At 31.3% G+C, this 26,511-nt stretch overlaps 2 protein-coding genes across 2 annotated transcripts; both read left to right on the top strand.

Moving 5' to 3' along the window:
- Window positions 1-10,825: 10,825 nt before the first annotated feature.
- On the top strand, window positions 10,826-13,870 carry LOC140837461 (glucose-6-phosphate/phosphate translocator 1, chloroplastic-like). The gene is given in 6 exon segments (XM_073203623.1): window positions 10,826-11,510; window positions 11,512-11,794; window positions 11,986-12,211; window positions 12,793-13,015; window positions 13,632-13,791; window positions 13,793-13,870. Coding segments are annotated over 6 exon segments (1,188 nt in total). The 5' UTR covers window positions 10,826-11,292.
- A 2,714-nt stretch (window positions 13,871-16,584) lies between these two features.
- On the top strand, window positions 16,585-25,756 carry LOC140836961 (protein disulfide isomerase-like 5-4). Its single transcript, XM_073202875.1, has 15 exons — window positions 16,585-16,894; window positions 18,466-18,556; window positions 18,780-18,874; window positions 19,623-19,680; window positions 22,028-22,215; window positions 22,338-22,395; window positions 22,532-22,572; window positions 22,726-22,800; window positions 23,714-23,770; window positions 24,050-24,116; window positions 24,329-24,472; window positions 24,564-24,788; window positions 25,091-25,240; window positions 25,331-25,408; window positions 25,522-25,756. Exons 1-15 carry the CDS (start codon window positions 16,854-16,856, stop codon window positions 25,597-25,599), a joined length of 1,446 nt encoding a protein of 481 aa, XP_073058976.1. The 5' UTR covers window positions 16,585-16,853; the 3' UTR covers window positions 25,600-25,756.
- Window positions 25,757-26,511: the final 755 nt, after the last annotated feature.

Genomic DNA, 26,511 nt, shown 5'->3' on the forward strand with positions numbered 1-26,511 from the left:
TAAATTTTGAAAAACTTCCTTAAATACAACAGTTGACGTTGAATTTTTCGGGTGGCTATCACTATCATATACCAGAATTTTTAGACCCTTAGGATTCGTAACTCTGGATACAGCAACGAACAACTGACCATGACTAAAAACAAGGTTATTCGAAAAAAGTGTTACATGAGACAATGATTGTCCCAGACTTTTGTTGATTGTTATTGCATATGATTCGATAAAAGAATACTGTCTTCGTTGAAATTTAAAAGGAAGCATTAGATCAAAAGGCGTCAATGACATTCTTGGAATAAGTACTGTATGACCTGAATTACGAATTTTCCTTCAAAAACATGGTTTCCGAGCCTTGTCACGATCAATCTAGTGTCATTGCATTATCTAAAAAAATGATCTATGTTGGAGATCAAGTACTTTATTTAATTAAAAGAAATACCATCTATAATATCACTTAACGTAGATATTGATGCTGGAATTAGCATCTTGATTAAATGAAACTAATTCTAAAAGAAACATTTATAACGATAATTCACAAGATAAATGTATTAAAGTATTAAAAAAAACAATAATTTTTATTTAATATTAATTTATTTAACAGGGATTATTAACAATAGCCTGTTATACAACTTCATAATCAATTTTGGCTTTGAACTAATTTATCTAACAAAATTTGCATGTTGAACATGTCAAATTCCATACATATATTTTAATTCTAAATATGTTAATTAACAATTTTTTTTTGTTTATATTATTTTGCATGAATAAAAAAATAATAAAAATGGTAGTTTATAATAAATTGTTATACGATTATTTTTTAATCATCATCTATAATAATTTGGGAATTTTTTGTCTAAGATTAAAGTTGATATATTGAAAAGAAAAATGATTTTATACTATCACTGAAATAAATATATTAGATCACTAAAATAAAATCAAATAAAAAATTAGTTCATCTAAAATATAGATGAAATTTTTTAATTATAATAACCTTACGTTTATATATATGTGTCATTAATTTTAAATTAATAAAATGATTTCAATTGAGCACAATTTTTGAAACATGTTTCAAATTTCAGAATTCATATTTAAATTTTGAATAACAATTTGAATTTGGTTTATAATTCTCAGAATGAAATTAATTTCTGGTTTGAAATTTGAAATGTAATTTAATTTTGTTTGTAATTCCTAGAAGAGATTCAATTTTCAAACAATTATACGCACATACATTAATATACAATTTTAATAATGAATTAAACATATTTAGACATTTATTATAATATATATTATCATATTTTTTGCTTATTTCCATTTTTAGAATGTTATTTAAGCAGGAACTTATTAAATTTAGCAACCATTTTACTTTTATATATATATATATATATATATATATATATATATATAGATGTTAAATATCCTATTATAATTTTTTTTTTAAATATCGGATCCCTTTATTATTTTTTATATCTAAATTATAAAAATATTTTTATTTTCAATTATGTTAAAAAAATGTCATTTAATATATATTTATTATTATAAAATATTACTTACATGTGATGATTTGAGTTAAAAATATAATATTTTATGTCAAAATTATATTTTGTAATATATATTCATTTGAGTGACGATATTAATTTTCATGTCAAAAATATTAATTTTTCTATAGGTAAATATATTGTGTAAATTTATTTAAATTTTAATTCAGAATATTGAATCAAATGTTTGTCAAATCGAATAAAAAATAAATTATTTAATGAATTCTAATAGATTGAGATTAAATTAACCTTGCTTGGAGTTCATAATTCTTCGTTCTTTTAACTTCCTTGAAGTTCAGTTCAGATACATTCTATAAGTAATTTAAACGCCTTTAATATTTGTTTAAAAAAAAAATAACGTTAATATATTTATTGAACAGATTTAATTGTATGAACGGTCTAGTATTTGAGACGGATCTATTATTGGGTCATCCATGATTTTTTTTTTTGTAAGAGTTTACTTTTTTTTTGAATATTAGGTTTGTCACTGATAAATAAGATTACATGGACTTATACAAATTAATATTGATGAGCTTGTCATAGAGTTAGATTATGTGTTTGATATCATGTATAAAGCTGATTGCTGTAGTTTTTTTTAATTTAGTTAGGTAAATTTAGTTGTTTTTTTCCTTAGACGTTTTTGTCCAAATGAGCATATCTCGAATATGTTCAAGTCTCGTCAATAATACGAACAACTGTATTAGATATTTATAGTCTAAACAATATAATACTTATAGTCTAAAAAAATTTAGTAACAGATTTTAAGGTCATCTCCAACCCAAAACTCTATTTTAAAACAACTCTATTCTAAAATAGTGCAGTTTCTACACAAAATACAATATTCATCTCCAACCCATATACTTCAAATCTTACTCTAAAAAAGAATATTCTCAGAATATTCTTATTTATTTCATTTTTTTATAAGTTATTAAATATATATTTTTTTATATTTAGTGATATCATTATAATTACATTTTATATTGAATATATTTAATATTATATTTTTAATAAATGTGATAATATTTTAGTGATTTTGGAGGATCGGGATCTGGATTCGGTTCCGATTTTCCAAATTATTGATGATTTAGTTTGTTTTTCCTTTATTGTATTTGCATATAAATTATCTGAATTCGATAAATTTGTGTGTTTAAATATTATTCAATAAATTTGTGTATTAGAGTTTTTAAAACTTATAATATAAAATTATTATCAAATATATTATAAAATTTTATTAATTAAATTAAATATTCTTAATTTATTATATAAATTTATATTTAAATAGAATTTCTTAACTATAATTAAATAATAATAATAATATGAAATTATAAAAAATATATTAGTAATTTTGTCTTTAAATCTAATATATAAATTAATCAATTAAAAATCATATCAAACAAAATATAAGATCTTAATTTTATTTATCACTAACTTAGCTTTATATTATTATCACATAGGCTATCTTATCATAAGTACCAAACTATGGGTCATAAAGATTAGTAACAATTTAAATACTGTACTTTTGGACCAACTCAAATTCCATTAATAAAAAATGTACCGATTAGTTAATTTCGAATTTATTACTCTATCAATTTGGACTTTTACATAAATAATTATGATTATTATAGATTTCAAACACGCTCTTCAATAATTTAGAATCAAAAACTTAAAATATATCTTCAAATCAAATATAAAATTATATCCAAACAAAATCTCAACAAATATTAATTTACTCGCTTCCAACCATGTTTAATCATCACATGATCTAGCTGGTATTTACAATAGAGGTTCTTAGAGAAAATATACTTATATTACTCTAAAAAATTTTTAAAAAGAGGCCAAGGCCTTTGGCTCAATGATAGTTTCGTGGTAAATACAACGACGACTCGAGATAGTTGTACGTATATCTAAGTTGTATCAATGTCCACGTGCAACAATGACAAACAACAAAAAACAAGATAGTCTGAACCAAGTACATTTACGACATGCTAAGTTATGACATATTTCTCAAAGAATTATGCACAAGCTAGTGGGAGAGGACATGTTTGACTAATCAGACATAAAATATGTAAAAATGATTTGCTCATAGATACAATGTCAAATGACAATTCGATTCGATACGAAGAGAAAAATTCGTATCTGTATTCTATACAAAAGTCCCCAAACATAAATCTAATAGATAAGATTTAAATTTTAAAAAATTATATTTGATTCTTTCCCCATCTATGCACATTAAATATATCATTATATGTAAAAAGCTCCTCAAAATTATTTTGAAAGGCATATCCAAAAATCAAGTCAAGAATATTCCACAATTTATTAAGTTAAACTCTTACTTCAACAGCATGGTGCACGAGACTCGTGATTCGATTCTTAGGAAATTAAATAAAAAATAATGTTAAACATTCAATTAAAATATTATACAACGATATTTACAACAAATATATAATAAAATTTTGTTATTATATAGTAAGATTTTGTTATTATTTCGTGATATTTTATATTGAATTTAACATAAAATTTTGATAAATGAAATTTTTGTAATGAATTTATTGTGGCGTAAAAATTAATGTACATATTTGATTGTACATGTAGCAATACTCTTAAATAAATATAGATTTTGATTAATAATGTCATATATTTCTCACTATTTTTCATATTTTAATAAATGCATAGGCGATATCTTTTGTTTTATGATTTGCCATAATCTCTCTCCAAAGTAGGAAATATATATTAAATTGCTTATAAATATATATTAAATTCATATTAGTTGCCAAGTTTACTTGAACATTTAATTTCGTTCAAATCTCATATTTATTTTTCATAGTCTTAATTCGACAAACTTCTCGATTAAAATGGAATTTGAATATTCAGATCTTAAAATAAAGTCTATTTCGGTGGTCTTCTATAAAAAAAATGTTCTTTCAACTACTTTGTTTGAGGAATGGAAAAGAAGATAGGTAAAAATTTATGTGAGAATGATATTACAGGATCATATTTTATGAGACGGATCTCTTATTTTAGTCATCTATGAAAAAGTATTATTTTCTATTCTAAGAGTATTACTTTTTATTGTGAATATCAGTAGGGTTGACCCGTCTCACAGATAAAAATTCGTAAGACCGTCTCATAAAAGACCCTACTCAAAGAAGATTTTAATATAAAATTAATAAAGACAGTCAATTTTGTGACATATATATTCGATTTGAAAAAATATTACTTGTTATGTTAAAAATATTAAATTTAATGTATTTATGAACCGCGTCAACCCATATATCTGTTGTGATTCTATAGAATACGTGGTATAATTCCAATGGTAAAATCTATTTATCTTTTTAAAATTTTCAAATTCAAATGCACTAGAAACCCCACCATTTTCACGCAATTTCAATTAGTTCAAGCTAAATCAGGATTTATTTGTCAAATTCAAACCTTATTTGCAATATTTTCCAGAAGGATAAGTGTATAAAAAAAGTAATGTTATAGGTACAAATTTTTTACAATATATAAAATTCAATATAAAAATTTTATTTATCAATATACCATAAAATAATAACAAAATATCATTATATAATTGTTATAAATATATTTATCATTATTCATGTCAAAATCCCACTGAATCTTTTTTATTTTTAAATAAATCACAAACATTTATTATATATTAAAATATATTTTTTTTAATGAGATCGGATGTTCTAGTAGATTGGAGATACCAAATATAAAATACCTATCATGATTAAAATGTAATGATACATTGACCAATATATATTTTATTATATGAATTAACATTTTTTTACAAGTAAATCAAATTATTAAGAGTAAATTTTCAATAAATCTCTAAATCTAAATTCAACTTTATTCTAATTTCTTAGATCTAAAAAACTTTTTTTAAACTCCCTAATATAATACAAATGAAAAAAATAACATTAGATGTGTTAAATTAAATGATTGATTTTACTGGGCCAAAAATAGTATCAGAGCCTAAATAAAATTATTTCAAACACACAAATTTATTATTATTGATTAATTAAATATTTGATGAGGAGAATTTTTCTCAAAATAACATGAATCCTGAACCAAGGTTCGAGATTAATTATTTGCATGATTTATCCCAGAATTCTAGAATATTTGAAACAGAAGATCTAACCAAGGTTAGATATCAAGAAAACAGGGGAACTTATCAGAATCTTAAGGTAACCCTTATGACTCTTAATAACACGTTCCTATAAATAGTACCGGATTCCTCTAAACTTTTCCGGAGATCTTAGAGAAATTCAAAAGATTATCACAGAATTATGACAATATGATGTATTATATACCACAAAGTGTGGATAAAATCCTTGAAAACCATGAAGAAATTCTTGAATATTAAAGAATATTGTAGTAAGAATTCAATATCTAGAACAATAATCAAGTTCTAGTAGAACGACTTCAGAATAAGGTTACTACCATCATTTGGTACTGAACTACTTATTACATCAAAGAGGAAGACCAAAGTGATGTCAAAACCTTTAACTAAAGAAGAAAAAATGATCAATCTAATCAAAACAATTTAAGAAAAAAAATTAATTTGATTACAACTTTAAAAATGATTGGTCTAGAAGATCTCCAAGACCTTGCAGAATCTTTTGTAAATCTCAATATTGTAGATCTAAAGATAAACACAACTGGGGTGAACAACCCACCATAACCTAGTTATCTTCGCAGGAACCACCAAGAGAAAATGTGGGATATCAGAATACAAATATGAGAGAATTCCAACCAAACTTTTACACTGGTGGAGATTCACCACCAATGGGAACAAGGTAAAGGAAGAATCAAATTCATTTTCATCAAACACCCTATGAGAAATCTGTTTTAGAACATATACATCTTATGGGGTTATGCTTAACCTAGATGTATTAGACTTCAAAAACAGAGAAGGTCTCATAGATGATTGAAAATCTGCTATGAGAATCGTAGCAGGCGCACTTGATCTCAATAGAGAAGGATATATTAAATTTTTAGAAATGAGACTTATGATATCAGTCAAAATTGTTTGGGACATGACTTCGGTAGAAACCAAAGAATCGGTCATAGCCGAAGAATTTCTTAGCGAGATATCCAGAAGAATGACTACTCTTTTTAAAGCACAATTATATAGGGGCATATTATTTTAACAACCAAGATATAGATAAGAAAAAAATACACTCAAGCTTTGTATTGTCTTAAATTACGTGACATATGTTTAGTGGATGAACATATTATATTATTCACTAAATATAGATGAAATTCAGGGGTCGAAGAAGATATATCAATACAACTTTTCTTCGCTAAAATGCCAAGTCTTTGGATGGAAATGCTAATAAGGGAATATGTTCATGAAAATCCAGATACATTGGCACGAAGAGTTTTCTCTCAAAGGAAAATTGGTGGAATTGTGTTATCTGGCAGCATTACAAAAGAATTACAAACGATTAGGTGTATTAACAAACATACTCCTTTGTGTTGTAAAGAAAATGATTTTTCAACAATTAGTGCAAGTAAAACACAAAGGTAGAAGGGGAAAAGTTTTAGAACTTGTCTTATGCCAGATATGAAAGAAGTTCTTGGAAACCAAGAACAATTTAGTCTAGAAAAAGGCCAGATCTTACAAATTCGGGCAAATAAGTGGAACATCTAGAAGTAGGATATTATCTCAATCATCGAGCATATCTCGAAGTACAGGAAGAATATCTATGAAGAAAACTTTCAGAAGAACTCACACTCGAACTAATGAAAGTTTTAAGGATTGTAATTGCTAGAAACATGGAACAAGATGTCATATCTCAACCAACTGTCTAGAAAATGAAAAAAATAGGTATTAAACACTTCGATCTAACTCCGGATATTGAAGAAGCAGATTATTATCAAGATCTTATTCAAGTATACTGATTCGAGGATATTGACTCAGATTAAAGTATATACGAAGATGAGGAATTCTTAAGTCAGGAAGGATATGATGGAACCGAATCTAAATGAAGACAAGGTGTTTTCACACAAAAAACTTGAGGATTTTTCTGGTTTTTTTAGCCAGACAACTATATCCCATAACATGGTTCAAACGATAATGAGAGAATATTCTAGTTTTCAGAGATATCAAAGATTCTCTGCAGAACATGTAAAAATATTCTTAGGAAATTATGGCCTGAGAAACAGAAAGCATCATCTAATATATAAAGTTTCCAGTAAGAAAATGACAATTCATATGGAACTTACAGGAATAGAATGAAGATACAGTTAATTCCTTCCGAAGAAATTAAGGATGAATTACAAAAAATCAAGATATAAGTAGCACAAATCATATCTTGAATTCATATCGAAGCAATACAGATTATGATAACAACTAATTTTAAAGAAGGAATAGATTCACTCATTGATATCGCTATATGCAATAAACGAATGTGTAACCTTCAAGGTCCAGTACTAGGAACAATCTCAGAAAATCTACGTGCATGAAGAGTAATTTATCCAAGAATTGCCTACAATCTGACAGATTGAGATTTCAGTCGAGTTTTGACATTGCATCAGAACTTCAAAGAATATATCAATAAATACCCAACATGCGCAATTAGGTTCTGTCACTGTATGCTTTTGTGGAATAGCAAGCTGTCGGGGAGTAAAGAAACTGATCGAAAATTCTGCAACATAGCTCATGTGGGAAGATGGTCAGAACATATCTGTCCAGAGTATCCATATCAAAAGGAGCCAAAATTTGGCAAGGGCTTCAGATCTAGGTGAGGCTGGAAGCATCATGCAGAGACATAACCAAGTGGTGAAGGATCACAACCACGTTTTCCTCGAGGACATCAAAAGTTTAAGATTCCTTGACAGAAATAATGGACATCCGACTCTAATCACTTTTTCTTGAGGAAAACAAAAGATAAAGATTCCCCGACAAAAGCAAGTAGACATGTGATTTGCCCACAAACAACAAGACTTGGACCCAAATACAACTATAAATATATAGTAAATGGGAACAAGAAAACCACACAAGAATTAAACGAAGTTTGGAACCAAATAAAAATATATTATACATATTTTAAGGTTTCCAAAAGATGGATTAAAGGTGATAAGAAAGCAGCTGGAATTTTTCAAAAATCTCTACAAACAGCTAAAAGAAGCAGAAAATGAGATATCAGCTGATATGATACAAACACATATCTACTGGTTATGTCAGGAGATAAAGATGGAAGAACAAGCTGTTTCTATATTAATGATCTAGAAAAAGATAACTCAAAAAAAGATAGAGAACCATTCAATCACCCACTTAACCCATTCAAGAGATAGTGTCAAACACAGCTGGAAGGCATTAAAGAAAAATTAAAGCAAGTTTTGAAGTCCGGAATTCAAATCCGCAAAGGACTTCTATAAATCACAAGACAAAAGGAAAATGAAAGCATAATTCAACATCTTCATTTTCTTTCAAAACATTGTAATATTTTCTCTTTATATTTTATGTGTGTTTTAACTTTGGCTACTATAAGTAGCTAAACAAGTTCTCCATCTCTATAAGAGGTTACTATGTAATAATAAATTGTTATGTCTGAATAAAAAGACCAAGGCTTTTTCCTCTTTCATGTATTAGTTTCAAATTGAACTACTTTACTATTACAATGATATAGGAAACGAAACAGGGTTGTGCTAAGTGTTGTTGAAGGAATTTGCGTTAGAAACCATCTGTTGCGATTGTGTGGTTGAGCTGTGAGGAGCAGTCTGTAAAACTCGGTGGATATAACCCGACGATACTCTTGATCAAATAGATAAACTGTTCAATTTATTATACGAAAGCATGATGAGTCATTTATATATAATTAAAAAAATTGATAATCTAAATATGATATATAAATTGGAATCTTGCGTAGCCGTATGTCTTGAGACTTTATGCCTCTAAGAACATGTTCGATTAGGTAAAAAAAATTCACACTCTATAATTATGAAGAATATTGGTATTCTTGGAAAATTTAGAAAATTGAGAGATAAAACAAAGAAGGGACAGAAGTAGAGAGAAAGTTGGGAAAGCAAATGAGGAGGTATTACAAGTTTGCACAATTATTAATTAACAATCTCGAAATAAAAAAAACACTAAGCACAAATTATTTACATTGTCGTATAATAAATCATAGGAATTTCTCCGCACATATTACGCAATTGTATATATTTTTTCATATAAAAAATTATTTAAACAATTATAAATTAAATTAAAAATTTCGATTCTTAATAAGTTTTTGAATTATTCTACACAAATTTCGTTTTTTAATCAAATATATATACACACACAAATTGGGCATATCAATAAGACTATAAGCTACTTTGATTGGAAGGATAGGATAAACTAATGATTAGTATGTAAAATATAAAAAAAATAATTAGGATATAAATGTAATATATGATGTAAACTAGTACTATGTTTGATATGATTTTTAAGTATGAGATCATTTTGAATTTTTGATGACAGGAACGAAATTGCCTTTTCTTTATTTTTTTCTTTACTCTGGCGACGGCCGGAGGCGGTCCGCCGGTCGGCCGGAAGCGCCGGCCGGAGGTGGCCGACTGGAATCGGCAGCGGTGGCCGGCCGGAAGCGGCGGCGGCTGTCGGCCGGAAGCGGCGGCGACGGTCGGCGGTTGACGACGGCGGTTGACAACGGCAGTGGTAGGCAGTGGCCGGTGGGCGCTCGGTGGTAGGAAGTGGTGCTGAGTTTGTATTTAGGAGAAGAGTAAAATTGGAAAAATAGGATGTATTAAAAGTGAGATAAATAATCCTAGGGGTGATGAGGTATTATTTTAACCTACTTAATATGACCTAATCATTCATAGGAGGGATTGACTTGGTTTAATAAAAATCGAACCAAACGAGTTATTAGATGAGTTTAAAAAAAATAAACCCACCTAATCAAGCAAACCAAACACTCCCTAAGAGATTGTGGTTAATATATTAGAGTCATATATTTAGATTAATACCATTTTTTTAAGATAACAGAGAATAAAAAAATATAATAGAAATCAGTTATATTTATCTAATTTATAGTATAAAATGTAAGTTTAAGTCTATATTCAGAATTTTCTAATATATAATATAATAAATATTTTCAGATGTAATTAACTTATTATGCACCATTTATGTTAATATAATAAGAAGAAAAATGCGAATGGATATGATAAATATTAATATTTTTAACATATATTTTTTAAAGTAAAAACTTAATTACCATTCCTATTATAACTCAATGACTCAAATTTCTCGCTTACCAACGCCGATTAATAAAACTATTTAACGAGTTATAATTGTGACCAAACCTACAACGAAAAGGGATCAAAGCACGCGCTGATCTGCTACTGCCCTTCTCTCCAACCAAAAAACCCAAAAAGCTGATCGATTTCTTCTCGAATCGAAACTAAAATATTTTACACATACATTCACTGTGATTTTCTTTCTTTTTTTGTTGGTTTTTCTTTTGTGGGTTCTTAAGGAATCTGGAATATTTAGTGATTTGTTAACGCTTGCAGACTCGTTCGAATAGTTTGTTCAGGCTTTTTCTCGCGTAGAAGAGCCGTCAACAACTGTATCTATTCTGGCTTTTGGCACCATTGAAGCTTCAAGAAAGTTTTCAATAAACCCGTTGTCTACCGACAAAACTTATTGAAATTGTCGGCTTCGTTCGTGTCAAAGTCACATCAAGATTTTCGCCTGAGACTTTTTTCATACATATAATTATTTTTTTTCTGATTTTCTGATAGTGGTACAACTATGATCTCTTCTCTGAAGCAGCCAACTTTGTCAGTCCATGGCCAGGATTTTCTTCATCCCAGGAGAAAATTTATTGCCCAGAACTCGCTGGGTTTGCCTTCTCTTCCTGCGTGGAAAACTGGCCGGAACTCCTTCCTTTCCCTCTCCAAACCGCTCCATGTATCAAAGGTGGAGTCTTTTTCCATTGACTGTAAAAAGGAGCGATCCTTGATCACAGGGCAAGGCTTATGAAGCTGACAGATCGGAGCCGATTATCGAGTCGCAGGCGGCGCCGTCTGAGGCAGCGAGGAGGTTGAAGATCGGAATTTACTTTGCCACGTGGTGGGGTTTGAATGTGATCTTCAATATATATAACAAAAAAGTGCTCAATGCGTATCCGTTTCCGTGGTTAACTTCGACGCTGTCTTTGGCCGCTGGTTCTTTCATAATGCTGATTTCTTGGGCTTTGAGGATTGCGGAAGCTCCAAAGACTGATCTTGATTTTTGGAAGACCCTTTTTCCGGTAAAAATCTTAGAGTTTTTCTTTCATTGATCTGGGACATCGGGTCAAATTTCCTTTTTGGGTCATCATTTTCTTGTTAATATTGAAGTCTCATGGCTGTTTTATGATTATTGATATTGATTCTTTAGTTCTTACTTTTATGCGGTATTATACGACAAGATCGAAGCTTTAAATGTTCTTGGTGGTGTTAGGTAGCTGTTGCACACACAATTGGGCATGTTGCTGCTACTGTGAGCATGTCGAAGGTGGCAGTTTCTTTTACTCACATAATCAAGAGCGGTGAACCTGCTTTTAGTGTTTTGGTTTCAAGATTCATCTTGGGAGAGACATTTCCACCCTCAGTTTATCTGTCCCTTGTTCCAATCATCGGTGGTTGCGGTCTTGCTGCCCTCACAGAGCTGAACTTTAACATGACTGGTAATTCTCAGAACCTTAGCTCATCTTTCTCTGTCGCTTATCTTTGTTCTGTAAGTTGGCTGTCAACTTGGTGGTGTTTGTAGTAGGTAGTTTGTGCTGTATCTTCGAATCTCTTATCAAATTTTCCACGTAGAAGATTTGTACAAAACCTGTTCATGTATCAGATACGAATGTCCAGTAATTCATGGAATTTTTAGGTCATCAGATCTCACCTCACTGCGCTACATTAGATTTCTGTATCAAATTATTGCTCAGTTTATTAACGAAGTATTTCTCTTTAAGAAAACGCAGAAGATGACTTGAATACAACCACAGAACCATTTAATTTATATGTAACATAATCTTTTATACGTTAATGAAATAATTGGACGTCAAATCATAATTGTAATTGTAAGTATGATAGCCACCTTGCTATATCTGTTAAACCAATATTCTTCAGAGTCAATTGAACTTGTTCAAGTAATCGAGTATTTGGAAGCTTTCGGTTTTGATGAAAATACGCATGAATTTTGTGGGTGAAAAAATGGAAACTTGGTGTTGTTTTCTCATGACTTTAAGTGGTTGTTTTCTGTCAAAATCAGGTTTCATGGGGGCCATGATCTCCAATCTGGCGTTTGTTTTCCGTAATATATTTTCAAAGAAGGGAATGAAGGGAAAGTCCGTTAGCGGAATGAACTATTATGCTTGCTTATCTATGCTTTCTCTCTTAATCCTCACTCCATTTGCTATTGCTGTGGAGGGACCACAGATGTGGGCACTTGGATTTCAAAAGGCTGTGTCTCAAGTTGGACCCCAGATCATTTGGTATGACATTACACCTTTCATTTTACTTACCTTTATATTTCTTGTAGTTGGCATGTATCACTTCCATGTGGGTAATGCAAGATTCCGCACAAGAGTGGGAAAAAACTGAAATTTTTGTGTAATTTTTTTTAAATAGGCAAGTTTTGTTCCCTTTAATTATATTTATGTTGTTACATCAAATTAATTCACGGACGGTGCTGATTTATCGGTTTACGCGTGGAAATAAATTTATTTGGTTTTTCCAACGAAGCAAATACCTTTCCTAGAGAAGGCGAGATGAAATTCGTGCTTTGTGTGAGTACATAATTCAGATCAATGGTTTTAATTATTATATAACTTAATGCAAGTGTGAGTCATATCAAATGATGTTCAATACATGTGGATGTTGTATATAATGAAATTTCATATTTGAATATCTGTGAGAATACTTATTTCAGTGAAATAGAACTTATTGGACCAACACACATGAGACAACATTTCTGAAATTTCTCGAGGCTAGTCGGCGTGTTGGAGTTTAGGAAACAAATTTGGAAATTGATACATTCTTGTGAAATTGACGTGTTTCCTATTAGTCTCTACTTTGTTAATGTTTTGTGTGGCTTATAATTGCACTCAGGTGGATGGCGGCCCAGAGTGTATTCTATCACTTCTACAACCAGGTGTCATACATGTCATTGGATGAGATATCTCCTTTGACGTTTAGTATCGGCAACACTATGAAACGTATTTCTGTGATCGTCTCCTCTATCATTATTTTCCAGACACCAATACAACCAGGTAAACGCTCTTGGAGCTGCAATCGCGGTTCTTGGGACGTTCTTGTATTCTCAGGTAGTTTTCCTACTTTCTGAATGATGAAATTATTTTCTGGTAAAAGTAATTGAATAGCTAAATGATGGTGACATGACCATTGTCTATTTATAAAAGCCCAGATCCAATACACTGCAGGAGTAATCTTATTATATTGCTTCGCCCTCAGTAAAAGCGACGCTTCCACGAGAGCTGTTTCTTTCCATGTCATATGATCTACATTCTACTCTGCTGTTTATCTATGCATGAGTTGTGAAAGCCATAGCAGCCTAGATCAAATCATAACTTAAAACTATATAGCTTCAAGTTTGATCAGATTGCTGCATTCCCTTGTCTCTGACCTTACTAATCCTCTCAATAGAGTTTTATGTTCGTCATAATATCATCATCTTTTAACTCTGGAACTCGGGAATCGCTCATATCAGTAAACGGAAATCATGAACTAAAAAGTCTGTATCTCCTTCACTTTTGCACAAACTGACGAGTTTATATATTCAACAGGCAAAGAAGTAAGAGTGTGAAAGTAGGAATTCAGTACCACGAGTGTAGCATAAATGGATAGGATCAGTCAAGATTGGAGCTTGAAGGTCGACTTAAAGATGTGGTTGGTCTATATATGGCCAACCATATTTAATATAAGTTGGGTATCAGCTTTACTTGTAGATAGCGGTATCGAGTAATGAAAACATTTTCGTGTAACATGAATAAGTTAAATCGGGTTTCGTTTGGTGCCTCTGAGGCTGAGAATTGTACCAATAAATGATGGGAAAACTCTTGTACTCCCTCCATTATCAATGACAAAGATCATCAAAATAATGCATTCGCATCGGCAGCTGATATATTCAAGAAACTTTGCTTTCACTTCAGCAGTCACAGTCTCTCTGTATGCACGGTAAGAGGGACTTCTTTATCTCAGTAGTACTGCTCTTTCCATTTTCATTTGATTCTGTGTTAATACATTTCATGATGCTTTGCAACATCAATACCCATATATTTTTTTTTGACAAGTAAATATTTCATCCAACCATGAGTGATGATCTACTCAGATTAGCGAAATTCACGTGGGGTGCGACGACTTCATGGCTGGTCCGATCATGCATGTAAGAATCTCGATTGTAAAAGATCTAGGATTCATATCGAGACAACTGAGAGACCCTAAGTTTGGACTGCACGGGTTGCGACAGCAGAACTGATGACCAACAATTTCAATAAACCAAACACCACGAAACAACACCGTAAATAAAGAAAACAATTGTACCGAGTATCCAAGCAAATTAGGGATACTAACTACTCCCCAGCAACTACTCAACGGCTTAAACATGGACCAAACACCCAGATAAAACCCTTCGGCCTATAAGTGTAACCACCAAACTCAAGTGAATTTCAATATTCCAAACAACCATCCGAATTGAAAACACAACTAGATAACATAACCAACAAAAAATGATCGTCGTATTTGGATAAAGATGTCAAAACAGTTGAGGGATGGTGGAAATATAATGTAAAGAGATCAGTAGACAAAATCAGGCCAAAAAATAGCAGTGCAGAGGGCAAAGAGAGGATAGGCAGCACCAAAGGGAGAAGAAGGATAGCGGGGAAAGCTTGGAGATAATATCTTATCTTTTCTGGACTTTGTCACCTTATGGCTAAATGCATTTCTCTATATTCTTAAATCTGAAACATCTAAACATTTGGTTGAATGTGGTAAATCTTTTGGTTATTTACCTGTGATAAGTGATGGACCGACCATATATTTATATTAAAAAAAATGAGTATTTTAGATTTTTATTATTGAGTTATATCATTATCATCAAATATAATTTTTTTTAAACGAAAAAGATTTGATTCTACTTAAATTGTTCCATTCAAACTTGATACGGTTAAGTTTGACCTTTTTTGTTTTTTTTTGTTTTTTATATGTTAAGATATATTATAAAACCATATTTATTTAAAATTTTAATAATTAATTAAAATCAATAAAATAATAATTTCATTGACAACTATAAATAATGATAGACAAAACTTGTGTAGACGGTCTCACGAGTCGTATTTTGTGAGACAGATCATTTATAAGAAAAATGTTACTTTTTTTATTTAAGAATATTACTTTTTATAATCATATAAGCTGCTGGAACTCGTGTGCAGTCTAGCTAAGAGAATACGAAAAACATACACGTTTATAATTAAGGATGTAATCGAGTCGAGCCGAACTCTTGAACGTTTGAGTTTGGTTCGTTTATAATCGAGCCGAGCTCGAGCTTTATTTACGAATATAAACATGGCTCACGAGCTTATTCAAGCCTTTATCGAGCCTAAACAAGCTTAATAAATATAAATTATACATTTAAATTTTTATTAAATTAATTAAAAAATAAATTATATATATTTTCTTATTAAAATTTGTAAATATATTATAATAAACAAATTTAATAGATTTTTCTACATATTTCATAAATAATATTAAATCAAATATCAAAAATATTATTTTTTCATCTAAAAGATTACTCATAAACTTACCAACGAACATGTTCACGAGCTAACGAGCCGAATACTGTAAAATTTGAGTTTGGTTTGTTTATCTTAACGAGCCTCATTAAACCAACTCAAACGAGTTTTTATCGAATCGAACTTCGAATAGCTTACAAATGGTTTGGTTCGTTTACCTTCCGACACATATCAAAAAACAATAATTTTATAATTATAAAAAAATTAATAAACCGATTTGATCGATTTTGTAAAACACATATAGGATATAAAGAAAAAGGTTACATCTCACCGTCGGTAAATTGCCATTAGCAATCCAGGTGAACGCACCGCACAGCACACAGCTGCATTCACTCCACAGAAAAACGAAGCTGAAGCGCTTCGAAAGTGGAAAACAAATCTTGTTATGATTTAATCATGGATGTGTTTTGATTTTTGAATCCATCAAATATACAAGAGTGTAACCGACGCATTCCACAGATCTGTAATTTTCGAGAATCGTTAGAGATCACTTTGTTTTCGTCTAAAAATCCAGGGGTTAATTATGGTCTCCACGAGTAAAATAAAATCCGTGGATTTCTACAGGTCAGCTGCCATTTTCTTTCCTTTTTTTTTTTCGTTTGGATTTTTTTTTGGGACGAATTTAACGTTACGTTTCATTGATTTATTGTGTGAGAGGGAATTGTAGTTTATGTTAGATCGTTCTCAGTTGTATAACTTACAATTGTAGATAGAATGTAGCATTCTGTTAGTTATTTTTGGTTCAGACTTAGTTTTGGCTGATTCAACCAGTTAGTGTAGGATATCTGCTGGGCCATCCTGCGAATGGAGTTAAACGGACCTTTTGCTCTGATTATTAGTCGATAGAGTTCAATTGATTCTGTATGGGTAATTATCTTGTGAAAAATAAATATAGGGAGCAGGAAGGTGGTAGCTCCCCACAAATGAAAAAATTAACTTACGTAAATTTTTTTGTACAGTTCAAGTTTCGTAGTCGGCTATGATTCGAGGTTTGGTCCTGAATGGGTGATATATGTAGTATGTTGGTGGAGCTGGCTTTCAAAAGTAAACATTCTCTTTGTAAAATAATAAAATGATTGGAGTGTTCTTTTATTTTGGTTCGGTAATTGAAATTTGATTAGGATGGTTGCTTATGATGAATGCCTGTAATGAACCTTGTTGTAACTCGTTCTCATGAATTTATTGGAGTTTTATTATTCTTAATTCGGTAATTATTTTTACACTGGTTAAGTAGCTTGAACCCGTTACTTTTGGATATCCTAATTGAAGGCAGTGTTAATTTTTACTTTTACTATTTCCCTGTTAGATAGCTCTGGATTTATCTTGAGCAAACATTTTACTCATATTTTTAATATGCATCATATCATTCTTGTGTGAATGCCGTCAACATGAATTATTTGTTTGCGTGCTGCTTTGTCCTGTACGTTTTCATGCTAAACCTCATCCAATGACAGTTCTTGAGAAAGTTTGGTCTAGAGATCATGACTTCAGCTGTAGAAATCATCTTCTAATTGATTTGCAATATGTTTTTATAAACCAAATAGTTACATGAGATGGAAGATTTGTGGCTGTCTTATGTAGTCCACAACTGAGTGGAATTCCAGATTTCCCTCTGATACTTCGTGCTTTAGTCGGTGCCTGTGGTGATGAAAAGCAGTAGAAACCTCCTTTTCCATGACTGCTAATGGGATTTTCATCTGTTATGGCTTGGTTTTGCAGAGTAGCCAGTTCCTAGAAATCTCAGTATTTTTGTGGTTCTTGTTGAACCTGACTGAATGTTACTTTTTCATAAGATTGATCTTAGTGTGCTGAAAGGATGTCTAAAAAGACTTGTCATCGAAAGGATTTTGAGAAAACTATTGAGTATCGAATTACATATCCAAATTTTAACTTCTCACCTAATGTATGATAAAGATTTTCAAGAATACTGTAATGTAGATGTTCAAAGTCACTAGTCCGGTTGATAAGTTTTGATGGAAAACTTGAAAATGTGTTCAGCATGCGTGTTAACCAAATTCCAATAGTTATATGAGTATATATAATGCTTTGGCATGATAGTGGGTTCTAGTAAGATAAACTGAAATGAGTAAACTGTCCGGTAGTTTTATCGTTGTACCCTTTTTTCTTATATGCAGGAAAATTCCCAGAGACCTGACCGAGGCATCATTATCAGGTGCTGGATTGTCAATTGTAGCAGCATTTTCCATGATGCTCTTATTTGGAATGGTAAGAATACGGGTTGGCAAATGATTGATAGAATCATTTATAAACTGATAGAGACAACAAATACTTATGTTTTCGTTGGTCTAATTGTCCTGCACAATTTGCTTTATTGTCTTTTTTTCCTTGCCATTCTGAAGTGATGCATTTTATCAATGATTGAATGTTATCACTCTTATCAGCACTGAATAGTAAAATATCCTTCTTGTGTTGTGCGATATTGTCATAGGAACTGAATGATTATTTGCGAGTGAGCACCTCTACATCAGTTGTCGTTGATAAGAGCTCTGATGGGGACTTTTTACGAATTGACTTTAATATAAGGTAAAATTGTATGCAAATCATTTTTTTTAACAATTTGAGGTGGAAGTTTTCCTAGATCCTGTGGTCTCGACCTTGAGACACCGTTGGCATTTTTTTCTCAGTAAATTACGTGTTACCATTTGGGTGTTGATGGTTTCTATCCTATTTTGTACCATTTTATATTTCAGTTTGTAAGGTAAAGAACAAATGTTCAATTTTACTTCTCTTACAGTTAGCAATTTTGATTAAATATAGAAGTTTGAACTATTTTTTCTTAGTTTTCTGTTTTATTTTTTCAAAGACGAGAAATCCATCAAGGGAGGCAGTTGGCTAATTTACAGAATTATTTTGTTCTGAAATTTCATCGTTAATAGCTCTCAAGAAGAATTAACAACATCAGCTGTTGGCTGTTGCAGTACAAGAATTGATATCACCAAATTAACAATCCATCTTAGCAAAAAATTAGCATTTATCGAGGGTACAAAACATATAATATTTTGTTGTGCTCCTAGATTTTGATGCGTTAGCATGAGGGTACAAAACATATATTCCATTTGGCCTTCTGAGGATCATAATATGTTCTAATATTAGTGGGTCATTCTTGAGTTTTAGGAGGGTTGTTAGGTTCTTTTATTTTCCTTCTTTATTTTTTGAATTGATATCTGCACTTTGCATTTTATATGCATTTTTCCTTAGTTTTTTCTGCACTTGCATTTATATGCATTTTCCTTAGTTTTTCTGCTGACGACTTATTATGATTTTCATGTAGTTTTCCAGCATTGTCATGTGAATTTGCATCTGTTGATGTCAGTGATGTCTTGGGAACAGTAAGTTACATTCTTTATTTCTTAAGCATTTTGTTTGGAATTGTGATAACTTTATGTAGGTTACACGTATTTTTGCGTTTGTTCTTCTAAATTCAATTAGTATGACAGATTTGTTTAGATAACTTTCTTTTAGACTCAATTAGAAATTTGCAAATTAATCAGTGGTGTTGATTTATCGGTGTGCTGCACTGGTGTTCATAACTGGCGACATTTATTATTGTCTTTTGCTGCCACAACATTAACATTACGATAAAAATAAATAAAAAATTGTTGAAGAAGTTACAATTGCCAAAAGAGAAATTGTAAAAATATTGTTCCCTTATCCTTTTTCTTCGGATTCTTTATCCTTCAAATGGGAAAAAGAGTAGGAAAATATTTTTTTTTCTCCGGATTATATTGGACAAGTCAAGTTTGCCTATTATTGGTAATCGTCCTACACATCTACCTCAATGGATATGAATTTGAGTCTCTCTCTTTTTGGAGAAACTAGAGAACAATCTCAATTTTCCTCTGATAAAAAGAAAAAACTCTGAAAGTCTGCATCTGTAAATGGTTGGAGGTATTACTGTTTTCTGTATTAAAATGGGTCATTATATGATGACAAAGTGACTATTCGGTGTTTGAATGTGACTATGTGCTATATTTCATTAATATCACTAGGATTACTGTGATTCTCGTTCAAAATCTCTTTTAACTTTTAATTACTGCACTGTAAAATGGATGGTTTGTCTGAAGAGGCTGGGATTTCAACTTGTAAGACATTTTACTGAGACTGTAGATGATTATATCAGGAGTCAGTTGGATAATAGTGCTTCCTCACCTCAAAACTCCCTATGTTGGAGTAACCCCTTGCTACTCCTTCTATGTAGCTGATTAGCAGTGACCTTAATTCACTGTTGAATAAAAAGATGAGCAACGGCTTGAGAAGTTGAATAATTTATTCTAATAAATGATATGGATTTTGAGTTTTATCAAGGAGTTTTTAAGTTTTGATTGCTTTCATGTTTTTTGGTTAGTTTTTAAATTGGAATATTTGACTGTTCGTAGTTTAGGGTGATACAGTATTATTTTTAATGAGATTTGTAGGCTTAAACAATAGTTAAACTGTTGGAAAACTTATTTTCCCTTTTGCTGTCTGTTGTTGTGGTGCTAATGTTGCTTTTTTAATTGTGATCCTGGAGAGTCAATATAGTACTGTGACCATGACAGATTTGTTTATTCCTTCTTTCCTTTATTATATGTGATTCTTTTTTGAATGCTTAACATATATGTTATTCACTTATTCTAATGATGGAGTGTAAGTTCTAAAGTAGGAGTTTGGTTACCACATAATTAGTTAAACCATTAAACTAAGCTAAATCAGTTCAAGCTGAAAAACCTGTGGGTGCTTCCTGTTTTTCTGTGTACGAGAAACATATGGATGCTTAGGCTTTATGTAACTTTTCCTTTTATAGCATCTCTTTTATGAACTTTACAGTTAAGAGTTTGTTTCGAGATAAATGAGAAGCGTATTAAGTCTATTTTACGAGTATTGACATTTTTGTGTTTCTTATTTTGTATATGGAGAAACAGTTGTTTACCTTTTGAGTTAAGACATAGACTAAGTGGTTCTTTGGAGTTTCAGAAACTTTTAATTTATGAAATAACTCAAAATGGTATTACTTTATTAATCGATAGTTTTGTTCATATATATCCTTTTCAATTTAATAAAATTGCTAAAGTATTTTTATTTATAAATATTTTATATAAATAATGTACTGAAAAAATAATTAAATTCAGGGATATCTTTAAATAAAATAATTTATTGATTACAATTTCTGATACTGAAATTAAAAATACTAAAATTATTAAATAAAATTAAATATATACTTGATTTATGTATGATATAACACTAATTAACGGAACAATCCTATTTTTTATGACGCATTTGCTATTTTTAACTATAGATTTCTACAAAATGCTTTGCACTTTCAAAATATTTTTTAAATTCTCACGTAGAATATTCATTAAATTTTTAATCTTAAATATGGTAAAAATTGGTGTTCTTGTCAAAAAGCCAAGTGCTAAAAGTACATTTTGTCTCGGAGAAGTACAATATAGGTGGACTCCTAAAAGCACAATTAGAAGAACCTACTTATGTTCTAGTCTATTTCTCTGTTATTATTTCTCAAGAAATAGATGAAGACTTGTTTAATTGTTTGTGGAGAAGCAAAAAAATATACGCGCTGTGTTATGACCCTCCTGAACAGGGTCATCACGTAATTTGCTTCTTTTTAAAGCTTTTTGATTTCATGTTTAAATTAATTCCTCTTCATTTGAATTTGTTGAACTGACCTCTTTTTAACAGAATAGATTGAACATAACAAAGACTGTCCGCAAGTACTCAATAGATTCCAAACTAAACCCTACTGGCTCTGAATTTCGGTCTGGACCTACTTCGAATTCAGTTAAACATGATGATGATGATGTTGATGAAGAGTACGGGGAAGGTTCTGTTTCACTAAATGCTCGCAATTTCGATAGAATTTCCCACCAGTAAGTAAAATTTAGTTGGCTTTTTTCTGTATTTCATATTCACATTATAATCTTTTAAATTCAACCATCTTTGCTGGTTATCCTTTGTTGTGAAGTTCTTATGGCATTTTTTTTTACCGTAGGCATGCTATATTAGTGGTAAATTTTTTTGCTCCGTGGTGCTACTGGAGCAACCGCCTGGTATTCCGACTCTTCTTAATGTTTGGCAGCCTTAAATTGTGATCTTCAACATTTTGAACTTCACATTGACAATCGATCAATATGATGGTGGATACTTCAAATTTTCTCACAATTGTGTCCCACCTGTTTGTTGCAGAAACCTTCATGGGAGAAAGCTGCCAAAATAATTAAAGAAAGGTGCAATCCTGCATCCTGTTGCTCTGCCTTTTTCTTTTCGAGCAAACCTGTGTTTATGCAAACCACATGATTCTGGGATTGCAACGATACTCATTGTTGTAGTATTTTCCCATCAAAATGCTGAGAGGAAGCTTCATATATATTTTTTTGTAGATATGACCCAGAAATTGATGGACGTATTATAATGGGGAAAGTTGATTGCACTGAAGAAATTGATCTGTGTAGAAGGTACTTGCTAGATAAAGGTTCAAATTCTTAATAAGTGTTATTATGTGGAGCTATATTGTGACTATATGGTGACTCACTTGGCTCTCTGATCATTCACTATTTTATCGATAGATGTGCTTCCTTGTAATTTCTGCATGCAGTAGACCGATGTTTCTTCATGGGCACCCACTGTTGTGATTCCATTGTGCCTATTTCCTTGGACCATTGTTGCTTGACTTTAGTACATTTCTATGTTAAATACATTTTCGTTAAAGATGGAGCTTGAGATAACTACCTTGGAGGGCTAAGTATATTTGTTTCTACAATTTCAATGCTAGCCATAGGTTTTGGTACAGTATGTGTATGAGTCCACTGGTAAATTATTATAACATGTTCCAAAGTATGTTGCAGTGACTTGGGTGGTAATGTAATATTTTAATATGGCACCCTCGGATTCTATGTTATCTATGTGAGTGATGCAGCAATTCACCCTGAGATTCCATGTTATCTATTCCTTCTGATCACATCATATATTGTTTAATTTTAAGTAATTTTTGTGTTCCATTTTTATGGTGGTTATGAAATCTTTTCACATTGAGAAAATCTTTTGATGTATTTACCAATTTACTCTTGAGGTCGTTATTAATTTTTGTCACGACTTATTATAATAGCCTAAATCTTTTCTGCAATCATTAGCATATTCACGACTTCGGTATATTCACGTGTTTGACTTTTGTTGGTTGTGATAGATATTCTGGCTTGTCATATTCATTTACATATTTAGGTTGCATTGTTCTCTTCTTTGTGGAGTTTTCATGCAATCTCCACGATTCAACTTCTAGAGGCAACTAGTTACATATTCCTATGGTTGCACTTGTAGTTTTAGATTCCTTTATCTTTTCTTCCCTCAGTAGTCCCTTTGGGAAATATGCAGGAATCATATACAAGGGTATCCGTCAATTCGCATCTTCCGTAAAGGGAGTGATGTAAAGTAAGTTATTCTCTCTTTTATTTTCATTCTGCATTGGATGCTTTCTAGAGTATTTTCAGGTATGTTCATTCCTAGAATCCAGTTAACATCCTGAATCACAAATCTAATTTTTCTTTTATCATGAAACTATTCTTCCTTAACATCTTTTTTATTCCTCATTAAATCCTACCACATTTTGTCAAATCCGCTGTTGAATACTTTTTCTACACATTTTTAATCTTCTAATGTCCTATTTAAATAACTGTTTATTGTTGGTTGCTTCCCATTTTTTGGGCACAGAGAAGATCATGGTCATCATGATCACGAATCATATTATGGCGATCGGGATACAGATACTTTAGTTAAGGTGAGAAAGCTCACAACTTAAGCTGGTAAAAGATTTTATCAATGTGAATATGGACATGTGGTAGATCGGAGTACAACTTGTGCCTGCAATAAATTAGTTGCCTAATTTTCAGCATGGAATGAAAGAACGATACATTTTTGTTGCTTGGTTAAAAGAATTAACGAGCTTAATCATTCTCCTAAAAGAAGTTTAATGAAACTTGTTCCCTGCAGACAATGGAGGATTTGGTGGCACCTATTTCTTTGCAGTCACAAAATGCATCGGACCATTCATCATCAGAGACGAAAAATGATACAAAAAGGCCTGCACCTGTAGCCGGAGGATGTAGAATTGAGGGTTTTGTACGTGTGAAGAAGGTGACAGTACATGTTCACTGATGCTTTAACATATTCATGCATTTCACAATCACATACAAGTGTAATCTTTACCTTCCTTTTGGCTTTGCAGGTCCCTGGGAATCTTGTCGTATCTGCTCGTTCGGCTGCGCATTCTTTTGATGCTTCTCAGATGAACATGTCACATGTCATTACCCATTTTTCTTTTGGTAAAATGCTCTCTCCGAGGGTAATGAATGACATGAAGAGGATGTTGCCATATCTTGGTAGAAGCTATGACCGATTAAATGGGCTATCATATATCAGTAATCCGAGTGATTCAAATGCAAATGTAACTGTGAGTTCCTCTTTTGCCGTGCATCATTTTATTCCCTATCAGAGATTGTTAATGATTTATATTTGTACATTTTAGTGTTTCCACTTTCCGAATAATTATGTGTTTACCCACAAATTTTTTATCTCTGTTGCCACCCTAATATATTTGGGATCCGGTACTCATCTTTCTTCGTATGATTGCCTTGCGTGTTAGCAGTAAAAACCAAACCACTATCTTGTTTTTCTGTAATCTCAATCCTTGAAAACCATTTGGCCACTTTGTTACTGATAAAAATAATCATTTAATTTTGTGCGTGTATGCAGATTGAACATTACATTCAAGTTGTGAAAAGTGAGGTGATGACTAGATCTTATAAATTAGTCGAGGAGTACGAATACACAGCCCACAGTAGTTTGGTTCACAGTCTTGATATCCCTGTTGCAAAATTTCATTATGAACCATCACCCATGCAGGTATTAAACCAGTCTACACAAACTTTACTTTAATGCCAGTACTCTACGGTTTCTTATTGTTTCCCCGTTTATAATTCTTCTCAAAATTAGGTCTTAATAACTGAAGACTCGAAGTCCTTTTCACATTTCATTACAAATGTCTGTGCTATCATTGGAGGTGTTTTCACGGTTGGTGTCAATTTCTCCTCTGCCACCTCTTTTTGTGTACTCGTTTCCATCGACTCCCAACTTGTTTTTTCTATAATCCGCGAGACTGTAGCTTTACATTCGATTGTTTCCAGGTTGCCGGAATCTTGGACTCGATTCTGCACAACACATTCAAGCTGATGAAAAAGGTTGAACTGGGGAAAAACTTTTGATCGGAAGTTTAAACTAGTGAATGTGACAAAAAGACAGATCAATTTCTGTACACACACGCATCCTTTAGTTGAGAGTTGAGACGCAGCATAAATTAAATCGATTACATTTACTGTGTGGACATTTTTTTTAATGAAAGATAAGAATTTTCTTTATCAATTTGATGGTTCATATGGAAAATACATATTTTCCCTCATTTACTCTCTCTGTTAAGGTGATATTTCTCAGCTGGTGAAATGTGAAGTTTCTTTCCATTACATAAAAGCGGGATCACGATTTATCTATTGTTCGTGCCCAAGTCAATATCAAGTTTTTGCTCAGTATTGGTGATTTATCTAAGAAGCAACCCTGAACATCCTTATATTTTATTTATCATCGAATCTATGATTTCCACAAAATATGTAAAATCCATCTATGTTTTTGTGTGTCTCATACTTTACTTGGCACTTTCAATATGATAGATGGCAAAAGTTGAGGAAAGTACGAGTAAAAAATAACAGTATAATTCTTGAGATGATCAAATTAAAATAATTTAATTATTTAATAATATGAAATGTTATAAATTTTAAGTTTTCTTCTAAATGATAAAAGTTTTAAATTTGAGTTACATATAAATCAAGTAGCTTAAATTATTATATAAACTCAATAAGATTAGTTTAAGGTTTTGATTAATTTCATATGATTTCCATCTCTTATGGTTTTGCTCTTTTTTTTTTTTTTGGATATCAATTCGAAGTCCTTGGTCTCAGTTCTCTGGCTTTGAACCCAAAATCGAAATTTGTTTTCATTTTGGTTTTTCACCTCTGGAAATCAAATCAAAGTCCTTGGTCTTGGTTCTGGCTTTGAAACAAAATTGAACACGTTTTCACTTCATAGTTCTAAGGAAAACCACGATCATGTCCACTCGTTGGCCA

Source organism: Primulina eburnea, chromosome 7 (genome assembly GCF_022965805.1).
Source record: "Primulina eburnea isolate SZY01 chromosome 7, ASM2296580v1, whole genome shotgun sequence".
Lineage (NCBI taxonomy): Eukaryota > Viridiplantae > Streptophyta > Magnoliopsida > Lamiales > Gesneriaceae > Primulina > Primulina eburnea.